A 13,078-nucleotide genomic window follows, 5' to 3' on the forward strand; every position below is an offset into this window, starting at 1 on the left:
ATCTAACCGTTAACCACCCAGTTAGTTCGGAACCGGCCAGTGGTCGATTCCGGTTTTGGACGGTTAGGGTGATTAACCGGTATTTTTTAAAAAAAAAATTCAAAAAAAGTGTATATAAATTCTCAAAAATAACGAATTTGATTTGTAATGCATTTTTATATATTCTTTACATTATGGTAAAGATTAAAAATTGATTTGGTCATTAATACTCACTTTTATATTTTTCCATCTTTTTTAGAAAATTTTAAAAATAGCCCTTGGAAAATATAAAATGGGTTAAAATCCATTTTTCTCATTAATTTTCAACTTCATTTGAATGTGTTTTATTTTAATCATTCTTTATATGCTTTTCGTATTTTAGTAGATTTTTTTGAAATTTTTTTTTTCAACACTTTTTGACCGCCCAAGACTTGTCCGGTTAGAGCGGTTGAATCGACCGGTTTTCCGGTTAGGCCTGTTAAACCGCTTTTAGGTCCAAGTCCGGTTAACCGTTCCTGTTCGAGTCTGCGAACACTGACTGTAATTGAAATTCGTCATCATGATCATCCAGTGTTATCTCAACTATTTGGTTGGCTACATGGATCCTGTTCCGCTATTCCACTTTATAAAAGGATAGGTCACCATATTTCTGCGCACTAATTCCATCCACATATTATAATTGAAATTATTTTTAGAAATATAATTACCTGTAAATGCAAGTTACATATTGAATTATAATCATATTTGATGTTTATGTGATGTTTTTGCATTTTCCTTGTATTTTTATTTTTCAGAACAATATTTATTGATAAGTAAATGATATACTTACTTGTATAGTTAATAATTATTTTATGCAGGTTAGAAAATAATATAATTGAAAGTATAAAAAAATAATGATCATCTGATAGAAGCCCATATGTGAAGATGGATCAATCAAAATCCCTCTTTTTATAGACTTTCTCTATAATCAAATATGCCTTTTGAAATTTTATTTTAATATTAAAATTGTATTTTAATGATTAATGTTTAATATACGTGCAACACACGTGCATATCACTGGTGTATTTTAGGCCGTTATGACTCCTATCTGTTTTATTCATTCATAAAAGCGAGAGACACTTGTTGAATAGATAGTAGACAAAATTATACTTTGTATCATTCTTCTGCATTTTACTCGCTTGCACTTTGGCAGCATTATGATATTTTGTAGGATATCATAGATCACTCCGATTGAAATCTTATGCTAGACCATAGTTGCTGGGATCTCCCAATACATGTAGGTCCTGGTCTGGGATGTCCCTCAGGTGCTTTTGAATAGGTATCTTAATGGGATTGCAAATTGAAAATTCTGTTAGCTCGATCCCCACTTTTTAAGGAACACCCCTAGCAGGTCGAAGGAGCAGGCTAAACCGATGATTTATTTGTATCTTATTTGCAATCATACTCTCTAATACTTTTGGAGGTTGTGAAGTGTAAAATTCTAAATAAAGTAGTTTGATATGCTTTGTTAAGTTTTAAGGGCTTGGAATGGTAAATAAAGCAGATTTTATCAATAAGAAATCAACTCCCTTGTAGTGTTATTTGCTATCCCGGTGTGCATCATCATAATATTTTTTTAATTGTATTTTGTAGTATTATTGTTACATAAACTACACCTCAAAGGAATATAAAAATATATAAATTAGAAACAATTAGTTGATACACAATTATGTTTTTTACATGTTGATGGGTTTATATTGTAGATAAGAATGGAACTCCAAACGTCACGTTGCTGCTCAAGTACACTGACCACCCAGGCCCCAAGCCTATTCCTTAAATAAATAAATACTCTTTTATTTGCCTATCTTTTGTGCCCATTCTTTACTGTATTTTTGGGGATTGTTGAATATTTTAAATTCTTAATAAAATTTCTGATTTTTAACTTCTTTTTGTTTTATCAATTAAAATAATTGTTCCAAAGAGCTCCCAGCCTAGGAAGGTTCAAGCATGTGGCAACTATGTGGTAGACTCCTTGCTCCTGCTCCCGCTTCCAACAACTATGTGCTAGACTCTGATCTAATTGTGGCAATACATTCTTCCAGTAAACGATCCCTTTCCTTTCTTTATTGACATGCATGTTACTTGTATGTCATTGAAGCATGCTATTTGTCATTCTTCAACCAAGAATACAGTAGATATCTCATTTATCCTCTGCCTGTGACCCCTCCTTACATGTTTCTTTGTCCATCTTCACTGAATAGGGGAAAACAATTTCAACTCCGCCAATAAAAGGGACCATTTTGCCAGGAATTACGCGGTTGAGTATTATTGATGTTGCTCGAAATGAAGGATACAAGGTACTTACCTGCAGCTAGTTACCTTAATGTGAAATGAATTGTATTTAACTAAGTACTAAAGTTTGTATGTCATTTTATAATTGTGGTTTTGTCATGGATGCATGCTATTTGGGAAGTATGGAAGGAAAAAGCTTCCATATTAATAAGTTTTGTGATGGCTGAGTTGCAACAAGGCTATTTATGCTATCTTCTATCTTCTATGTTTCTTTCTTAACAGAATGCTATCTTCTATCTTCTATGTTTCTTTCTTAACAGAAATATTTCAATGTTCTTGGATGCCTTTTCCACATCCTTTTATATTGAAGGCATGATTTTAGAAGTAAAATTATTTGGTGTTGTAGATCTTAAAAGTTCTGTATTTCATGTCATATGCCATGACATTTGGGTTTTAACATCAAGAATTCTAATCTTTCAGGTGTTTTCCTCTTAAATATAAATCCATAGGTTTTTTGTTTGAGCGCACAATTCTAGTGCTATGGAGCTCTTCTCAGTTTTTACGCTTTGGTCTTTGTCTCATGTAAGGGGATAGAGAAAGGAAAAAAACAAACATTGCTGAAGAAATTACTTGCCGGATCAAAATATGGATCTTATCGCTTCTGTGGATGTTGGATGCTTGCGTTCTTAGGAGATACATTTGTTTTTATGGAATCTGTGGTGATTTTCCGACATCACGGATGTTGTACCAATATGGTTTCTTGATGATGGTTGAATCACTTGCCCCATTATGCAGGTTGAGGAGCGGCCTATACCGGTGGAGGAGTTGTTTGAAGCCGATGAGGTTTTCTGCACAGGTTGTGCAGTCGTCGTATCTCCAGTTGGAAGTATCACATATGAGGGGAAAAAGTAAGCAACTATATCTTCAAATCGCCAGGTTTTCCGCTTTCATTTTTATTTTTAATGTGTTTTTTGATGCATCGTTTTAATTGCTAGCGTATACCGTCATGCTCTTGTGCAAGTTTGCTTGCAGAGCTCTTCTGGTGTAGTCTGTGCTTTAGTTGTTCTTGAAAGTGGTATGTCCCTTATTTTTAATAGGTTTGTCTTTTCCAAGGAAGAACAGCTATTGAGAACTTTTATTTTGAATAAGGGTGACTTTTGTAGTAATCGAAAAAAATATTTAGATAAATTATAGATCCCAAAATTAATTTTCTAGATATCCTACCCCCAATACTTTTACTCACACCCTAAACTCCAACACTAATTTTTCTTGTATTTACCTCCCCAGTCATTAAATCAACCAAATTTAGATGAAAATACCCTTTTTCTCTCTCTTCCTTATGTTTTTAAGTCACGTTCAACACACTTTCTTTCTCTCAGTTTCTCTCTACTCGTCCTCTCTCTTAGTTTCTCTCTCTACCTCTCTCTACCCTCCCTATCTTAGTCTCTCTACTTGCCCTCTCTCCTGCTTTCTCTCTACCTCTCCCTTTCTACCCACCGTCTCTCTCTTTCTTTCTTTCTCTACCCGCCCTCTCTATATCACTCTTTCCACCAAAAAACCCATTTTTCTCCCCCTCTCTACCCAAACTCTCTTTCTCTCTACTGAAACCCCCTATCTCTCACTTTGTCTCTCTACCTCTATATCTACTCACTGTGGTGAACCCCACCAAAAGACCAGGCCATGCTCTTTTTTATCCTCGTTTGGATCCTGAAGTGAAATCCTTGTTTCAGGAATATACACAATCTCTCTCACCATGCCAATAACTTCCACCAATGTTAAATATTTCATCCGACATGGTTGAACCCCAACATCTGAAAAGAACACAAACCTCTCCTCTGAACTCTATTGAGCTACTCCCTGGTTCCTTTCTTATTCCCTTTGATTTAATCGCCCCTCTCACTCTAGCGACATCATCCTACCTTCCAGCCGAAGCATATACATTCGATAGTAGAACATAGGTTGAAGAGTTTCTAGGGTTAAGCTCATAGTAGATTTCTTGAGGGAGTAGAGAGAGTGAAAGAGAGGCGAGTAGAGAGAGAGAAGAGAGTGAAAGGGGGTTTCAGTAGAGAGAGTTAGGGCAGAGTGAGAGCAAATTGGGTTTTTTGGTAGAAAGAGAGAGAGGTAGAGAGGGCGGGTAGAGATTAAAAGAGAGATGGCAAGTAGAAATAGAGAGGTAGAGAGAGAAAACGAGAGATGGCACGTCGAGAGAGAAAGAGAGACTGAGAGAGGGAGGCTAGAGAGAACGAGCGGAGAGAGAAACTAAGAGAAAGTGTATTGCATTTGAATTAAAACATAAAGAAGAGAGAGAAAGGGAATTTTTGTCTAAATTTGGTTGACTTCTTGACTGGGGGATAAATACAAAAAAAAGTAGTGTTGAGTTTTAGGGTGTGATACTAAAAGTATTGGGGGCTAGGATACCTAGAAAGTTAATTTTCTCAGGAATTTACAAGAGACTAAATCTAGAGACAGCATCCCACAATTTGGGTGCTCAGACTACAACTATTTAGAAGACAGTAGAGGAGAGAGAAGGAAAATAAAACCGATGAAAGAAGAACAATTTAAATTGAAACTGGAGTCTGAAAGGCATCACATCTAATTAACTACATACCATTTTATCCCATAGGATCGCAGAAGAACACCTTAACAGGAAAGGTGTTTACAAGGTCTTCTATGCTTTAAGCATACCTTGAAAAGGTAGAAATAGTGGTTGACGTGGTCAATCTTTGGCAAAAAGGTCCACTGAGGGGAATCATTCTGTCGTGGGGCTAATCGCTTTTGATGAGGCCTACTATCATCCTCTGACACAACTTCTTGCTATGAAGTTGTAAAGTTTGGAGGAGCAGATGAGCACGAACAGAAAAGCGGGGAAAGAGAGAATAAAAGACAAGAAGCATGGCGAGCTTCCAAATATGGAAGAAAGGGGTTAGAGGCTAGAGAGTGTGAATCGAGCGAGGAGTGAGAAGAAAAGTGGCAGGTGAGTGGAGAGAGAGAGAGAAAGCCAAAATAATTTTCGAATATATCTATGGAAAAAGCTCCTGTCACCCCATGGGCTCATGGAACAGTGTAAGCCCAACGGCCCAGATTGAATCTGGACCGATCCAATGATTGGAATTGTATTTCGTAATTGAATTTTAATTTTTTTCTACAAATCCAAATTACTTGAAATTTGGAGCGTCTTTTCTTCAAGAATAGTCGAATCTAATAAAAATATAAAAAAATAATTCACATAAATTAAAATTTTCAAAATACCCCTAAAAAGTTAGGGGCGTTTTTTGGGCAATTTGTTTTATGTGAATTATTTTTTTAATATTTTTATTGGGTGCTCCTTAATGAGAAGAGTTTATGCTCCAAATTTCATGTTATTTTGATTTATATAGAAAAATATTAAAATTATATTACTGATATACGGTCTTGACCATCAGATCGACCCAAATTCAATCTGGGCTGTTGGGCTTACACTGTTCCATGGGCTCACCCTAGCATCTTCCTCTATATATATATATATATATATATATATATATATTTCCCTTCTCCCCCCCCCTCCCCGTTTTTTTGACATGTAGTGCAATACGTGAATAGGTACAAGGGAGAAGGGCAAAGGTAGGAGTAATAGAACTCGGAAGGGAGAGCAAAGAAAGATGATAAGGAATATAGAGATTGGTGAGTTAAGGGAATAGAGCGGAGACAAGGGTAGAAGTAAGAGGTTGGTGAGTAGAAATACGTACTGGGGAAAACGCAAAGAAGGCCTTGGGTTTTCTTCCTTGTATATATCGTGTTCTTTTTTTTTTGTACTATTTTTTTTTTTTACTTTTGCCCTTTTCATTCCTTCGCTTTGGTATGGAGGTGATAGGTTTGGAAGAAGAGAGAAGAAAAGGGAGGAAGGAGAGAGGAGACTCAGGGATTTGACTGAGCTGAGAGCAGCCACTTTGTGCATAAGTCAAAGGTTAGGATTGTTTCCAGCCCACCCCTTCGGGGACTTTGCTTAGGCAGGGTCCCAACACCGGGTTACAGCCCTTTGCTGTACCTAGGGAAGCTCCTTCTTTCGCCAGCCTAGCTGCCTCTGCGTTCCCTGCTTGATGAATGTGCTTGAAGGTGAGTTGGGGGAGGGAGCTGCATATGAAATGTATTCTCTCAAAGATAGAGGATAACCTCCAAGGCGGTTGCTGTTGTTGGGTGGCCCACCGAATGGTGTTGCTGGAATCAGCCACTATCATTAAATCTTGAGCATAGATTCCCAACTGGGCCGCCCTTTTAAGGCCTTCTAGAAGTGTCAGAGCCTTAGCATAGGTGGAGTCTTGGACCCCCAATATACACTGTGAATGAGAAAACAGCTGAGATGTCTAGAGTGCTTCCAATTCCCGAGGGTCCTTGGCTTCCTAGAGATGATCCATCAGTATTGAGCTTCAGGAAGCCCAAGGGAAAGGGGGTCCAAATGGGTCTAGGGGAGGCTGTCTAGGTGGAAAGGTGTAGGAGGTGGGCCCAATTATTTAGGAAATGTTGGATTGGAAGAGATGCTAAGATGGGTATATTTTTGGCCCAAAGGAAATGAGAATGGTAATTGACTCAAAGACTGATGCCGTTGATTTCACTATACCTCTGAAAGTGCGTGAGTTTCTCTAGAGCCATAAGCTCTAGAGTAGAACTGCTAACGAGAGGTGCCAAAGTTTTCTACTTGACCTGCCGAAAGGGGGGGAAAATGAGGTCTCAAAAAGACAATTCAAATTAGGAGGGGTGACCCTATTTAAACCGAAGAGTTTAAGGAGGGAGGGGCAAAGAGAGAGAGAGACTTTACAATGAATAAAGAGATGAGGGATTGTTTTGTCTTCCTGGAAGAATGGAATGCATCGATTTGGGAGAGAGAAACCTCTCCTCTGGAGTTGTCAAGTGTGAGGATTCTACAATGGAGTAAAATCCACACAAATGCCTGGACTTTGTGTGGGATTGGAAGATCCCAAGATGAATTGAGGAGAGGATTAGGGTTATGTTGAGGGAGGAGGGAAGCATAGAGGGAGGAGACTGAGAAGGATCCCGAAGGGACATGGGACCAAATTAAGGCATCCGGTTGACTAAGGGTTTAGAAGATTGGGTCTAACAATTGGAGAAGAGATGGAAGGCAGGAGGACTCAAGGTCCGTTAAGTTGCACCAAAATATGGGGGACCAGACCAAGTTGGATCCATTGAAATTGGATGCTTAGATGTGAAGGCTCTTTGGTCTCTCACGACTAGGAAGAGAGAGGGGAAGATTGTTGATAGGGCGGAAGTCCAATCTAGAGATCAAACCAAACGAGAATACGAGAGCCGCTGTTGAGTTTATACCTGATCCGATTGAGGAATAGGTTCATAGTGGAAGATATTCATTTCCATACTCCTTAGGATCTCTGAGTAGGGACTTGAAACTTGGAAATAGTGACCTCTAGTAAATCATTTGGTTACATTAGTCTGTTAAGGTCAATTCCACCGTAGTGGGCCCAAGTAGAAACAAGAGACAACATGAAAGCTTATCAACAGAGCTCTAGTTTATGCCCCCGAAGAATTTCCAATGTGTACAAATCCTATGAAAGGTGTTAAAAGAGTCCTGATAGGATCCATCCTGAGAATTGTAGGATATGTGTTCACTGTAAGCTTTGGCTTGCCTTTCGGTGGCTTGGTACACAAGGCACTTGCCGGGCTCTTGTGTTTGCTCTTGTAATCATTAGCTTCCATTCATCGGGTTGATAGAGCTACCCCCAATAGTTATGGAGATATGCTTCCAAAAGATCTATAAATTTTTGACATGTTCTCTGTAGTCCCAACCAGCGTAGGAAAAATCGGGTGGTTAGAATTCTAACTGCCCGGTAAATCGGAGCCGGCCACTTGCCGGATCCGGTTTCGGTTGATTTTGGTGAACTGGCCAGGTATTTTTTAAAAAATATATATATTCGTAAAATATCAAAAAATAAGGGATTTTGTTTGCAATGCATTTTTTAATACTTTTCATCATTTTGGCAAATATTGGAAATTGTTTTGGCCACTAATACTTATTTTTACATTTTCCCATCTATTTTGGAAAATTTAGAAAATACTCGTGGGCACAAATCGATTATTTAAAATCCATGTTTTTCATTAATTTTCGAGTCCATTTGGATCTTCTTTGTTTTAACATGCTTTAAATATACTTCTTATATTTTATTATATTTTTTTTTTGTCTATTTTATTTTTTTAACACCTCTTTGACCGCCCGGGACATGGTTAGGCCAATTGAACCTCTTCCGGCCCTATGTCCGGTTAGCCGTTCCGGTTCGATTTTTCCTACGTTGGTCCCAACTCTCAAGCGATCCATTTAAACCCCTTCTGATATCATGTCATACTCCCCCCACACACAAAAAAACAAAACATTTCACGGGCATCAATTCTCATAGCCCAATCCGCTACAAGCTTTTCCCCTTTCAAGTGCGATACATGAAACCTTAAACAAATTTAGGTCACGGACAATTTTGGAAGAAATCCCTTACCTTCACTTTGTTGAGAGTTGAGCTGTCAGTCATTGCTGGTGAAATCATGCGACTGGAGGGGTATACATGGATAAAAGAGGAGAAAGGAAAATATAAAAACAGATGACTGGCAGGATTGGTGAGGGCTTAGTTTAGCTAGTGTAAATTCCCTCTTGGCTATTGAGGATTTGGGAAGGAATTGTTTGCAAAAGAACTTCATTGTTGAATTTCCATGTTATCTTTTTATTTTATTAGGAGTAAGAACATCCTCAAGGCTACCTAGGGTCCTATCTAAATCTGTACGGCAGTTGCTTTTGGCTGAATGTAGGGCACGTCTCCCCCTGGCACCTCAGTAGCAAGGGCCTAAACTGACCAGTCATAAGAACCTAACATGTAGGTTTTCTGTCCCGAACAAGAAATTCCAAAGATTCTTAGCTATGTTGTTGGCCCAGATGCAAAGCTAATGTATTTTAAAATGATATCTAATGGAGTGAATTCCGCAAAATCGTCCCAGTCCATTTGCACTGCATCCGTATGTTCCCCTTGCGAGTGGACCATTTCTATAATATCTATCAAACTTGTTTCTTTTCTTTCAAGGCTCACGGGCTAATTGTCATGATGCTGACAATTCAATGAAAATTTGACCTTAATGCGTTTTGTATGATCTGCAGGATGCAATATGGAAATGGTGGAGTTGGTAAGGTATCTCAGCAACTATATTCTGCAGTCACGGGTATCCAGTGGGGACTCACGGAGGACAACTTCGGGTGGGTTGTTGACGTCAAAAGGTATATTGCCGAGAAGACAAATGTGCTTTAGGGAGATTATTATATGAATGAATATATGGAGCAAGAAACATATAAAATAGATAAGACTTTCTTTGGTTGGGATACTAGCAAGCATTTTATTGGGGTTTGATTTCTGTTTGAATGTTGTAAGAAGAGCATTTTCTGGACGGTTTGGTTTTTCAATCTTGATTTGTCTACAATCAGAGTGATTCTCCGTGGTTCCAATTCCATGATACAGGATCTAATCTTCTTGCCAAATCGCAAAGTATTTAAATGCACATCCTGTAAATAATTAGCCATATATTTGATTTGATTACTCCATTAGTAGTAATTTGTTAGAACTTAAGGGAACAGGGTAGCTATATCGGGCCCGCGCATCAGATATCTCAGCAAGTATTTTTGGCTCATCAGATGCTGGGCGAATTTATTTAAGCTCCATATAATACGATCCCTACCATTGTCCCTTCTCTCCATTTCCGTCCAGCCTCTTAATTATATGGTGTTAAATTCCAGTCCTACATTACCATGACAATATGTATGAACTAGAAAAAAAGGTTTATGTGAGGCCTAAGCTCTATGATTGAAAGTTGAGCAAGGCCTGAAAGCTCTGCTTGGGAATTGTAGTTCTGGTGCGGGGAAACTCTTAGGGGTCGTTTGGTTTGCCTGAAATAGTCTGACAGGAAAATGTTTACAAAAGAAATATTTACGTTTGCAAACAATTTATAGGGAAAAAATTACTCAAGCTTGTTTCTTTAATATATGAGCAATTATTTTGTGCGGGCTGGACTGCATTTATACAATATATGGTCCAGAGATATAAAGCATCTATCTTAAAGATGGATGCAAATAGGTGGTGGATGTAAAAACAAATGTAACCAACGGACCAAATGTTTTTTAATATAATTATTATTTCTAGCTTTTAAAATTTATTTATTTATTCTTAGTCATGATCTCCATGTTAAAGATTATATATTCTCTAAAAATTAAGATCAAATTATATTGAAAAATATATATTTATTATCAAGCCTGCAGTTGTACATGTGCGGGCTTGGCTGCATGCTAGCTGCAGCCTTATTATATTTGTCATTGATATCTTGAATTTATTCTACCTTGTTTTCCAATATAGTACTTTAGATCGTTCTACTATTCTACCTTGATCGTTCTAAGTTTGTAGCACTTTTACTTACAAAGTGCATAACTTGCCCTTGTCTCAAATTTTTATATTAATTCTTTTGATAGGTTATGTTTGTTCACAACAATCTAAGATTGCTTACAAGGTGGCCAAGATGCTTATAAATTGGAATCATAGTTAGCAAGTCGGAAAATAACAATATATTTGACAAACTAAGGGAAAAAGTTCATATAAGAGTGAGGCCTTAAGCAATCAAATTAAGGTGCACATCATAAACTCACTAGAAGGGGTTGTTCCAATGCTGAAAAACTCTAAATTCAATCATCTCGACTTCAAGATGTATGAATGAATATTAAAAAAAACAAATCTCTGTGTATGCTATTTTTAAGTCTTTAATTTTGTAATTAGACATGAAAATAAATTTTCAGGCCATCATAAACATTTTGTATACTAAAACAATATATTTCGGTACTATTTGAAGGTGTACCTCTGATTGTTTAGGGCCTTGGTCTTATACGAACCACACCCCCAAACTAAAATAGCGGTAATAAATTGATTTTCTTCCGAAAAGTCAAAGGAAAAAAACGGGTAAAAAATACCGATCGCCAAATATTAGGTAAGTTAAAGTATCGTGAGCATTTCGGATTTGACTTAAAAAGACAGTGAAAAAATCATATATGTAAGTATGACACAAGATAAGATTATGCTTTGTAATTGTTCTATTGATACATTTAATCTGAACAATGATTTTATCTTATCGTTTGGGTGAGACTTCACGAAGTTTTGTCTAAATTTTCAATAAATACAACAACAATGCTAACTCTAACTCTATGGTCACAACACAAAATATTGCTAACTCTATGGTCACAACACAAAATATATGGTAGACCTATTGTTTCATTATATAAAAGCTCACAACAATACAAAATATAAGAATTATATTAGCAAACCCAATGTTTAGGATTGTTGTTGGAAGAAAAAAAACACTATAGGATTGCAGTTAACTAAAAATACAAAAACCCAAAAATGTAAGAAGCGGTACATCCAAAATTCCTTGCATTACACTATTGAAATAACAAAATTAAACAAAATAATTAAGCAATTTTAAATATTTGAATCTCATCTTGAATTCTCAAATACCTAAAAATTTTAATTGTCACTAATCTCTCTTGCTCTTTGTATTGATGCTTTGGATTCGAGAAAAATAGGACCTTTTATTGGGTTGCTCTTTCTCGAATGCTACCTATATTTTAATATATATGCTTAATGGATTATTTATTTGGAAATTTATTGCTTGTGTTTTTTAATACACTTTCTTAAGAATATTTTTTATGGAAATGCTAAACCAAACTCGAAGATATTAAAATGAAGAGAATAAAAATCTCAATAAAGTTTTATAGAAGATTTTTTGGAAAGTTCTTTTGATAAAATAAAAAATAAATATTTATATATCGATTTCATAAAAAAGACGGTTTTTAAAGATCTTTTGATAAGCGCGGACTTTTTTATTTTATTTTTTTAAATCGTGTTTTAAACAGAGGCTTACTAACTTTAGTTGGAATGTGAGCACAAATGACAACAACATAGATAAACTTCCAAAAATTGAGGTCGCAAATATAGTGTCTGAACGTTGAAGAACTAGTCTTAGGAGAGGGATCTATTGATGGTGGAAGTAGTGTTATCATATGATTTCCGATGAATAAGCTAGGGTCCTATTCAATAGCCATGGAAAAATGGTAGTACATTTTGAATCAATAATTAGAGAATAATTTTTAGCATTTTTTTTTTATGTTATTATGATGCAACCTCGGAATACTTTTCGAGACAAAGCTGGATCCAACATCAGAACAATTTTTTCTAGTTGTCTTTTTAGTTGCAGCCCTATATTTTTTTCAAAGGCCCTAGACTTACATAATTTTTTTTGTGTGTGTGATAGAACCAAGACATTTTGGAAAATCTTTATTTATAAAAAAATAAATCAACTTCTTATTCGGGTCATGAAACATCCGCATAACCATTGTACGCCCCATCTTTAATATTTGTATGCTTTGGTCCTTGAATTGGAATCACATGCATTCATCATGACTAGATATTCGAATAATGTGTTTGTACAGTGTTAAACCTTCAATTATTTTTGATGTTATAAAAGTATTTAAAAGTATCCCTATAAGGAGGTTAATATATGAGACAAACTCAAAAACAAAAAATTTTGCGAGTAAAGTAGAAAATTTGCTACATTAATTGATTAATTAGTCATAAGAGAAAATATTGGGGCATTGGAGGAGATTGAAAAGGTATATAAATTTACGTGATTTATCTTATATTTACTTGTCATTGTATAAGTTTCTATTGATTATGCTATATAATTTCTCATTTAATTTTTTTTTTAAAATTTTAAGAAATTAACAGAAAAATGTCATTTTATGTTTGAGATTTAA

At 36.2% G+C, this 13,078-nt stretch overlaps 1 protein-coding gene across 40 annotated transcripts in view; it reads left to right on the forward strand.

The window, feature by feature from the left end:
• Positions 1–9,766, forward strand: part of LOC18424263 (branched-chain amino acid aminotransferase 2, chloroplastic) — a 44,623-nt gene extending 34,857 nt beyond the window's left edge. For 34 of the 40 annotated variants that reach the window (XR_016040631.1, XR_016040637.1, XR_016040630.1 and 31 more), the window contains 3 exons: positions 2,220–2,315; positions 3,046–3,158; positions 9,392–9,766. Coding sequence is in view for 31 of the 40 variants with exons in the window: in XM_088846591.1 (XP_088702717.1) it covers positions 2,220–2,315; positions 3,046–3,158; positions 9,392–9,539 (357 nt within the window). In the remaining 9 variants the exon portion in view is untranslated. Of the gene's footprint in view, positions 1–1,939; positions 2,127–2,219; positions 2,316–3,045; positions 3,163–9,391 lie in introns of those variants that run through there. The other 6 variants (XM_088846609.1, XM_088846610.1, XM_088846607.1 and 3 more) reach the window with 3 other exon arrangements.
• The last annotated feature ends 3,312 nt before the right edge of the window (positions 9,767–13,078 follow it).

The sequence above is a fragment of the Amborella trichopoda genome, chromosome 9, assembly GCF_054954075.1.
Source record: "Amborella trichopoda isolate Santa Cruz 75 chromosome 9, AtrichopodaSantaCruz75HAP2 v2.0, whole genome shotgun sequence".
Classification (NCBI taxonomy): domain Eukaryota; kingdom Viridiplantae; phylum Streptophyta; class Magnoliopsida; order Amborellales; family Amborellaceae; genus Amborella; species Amborella trichopoda.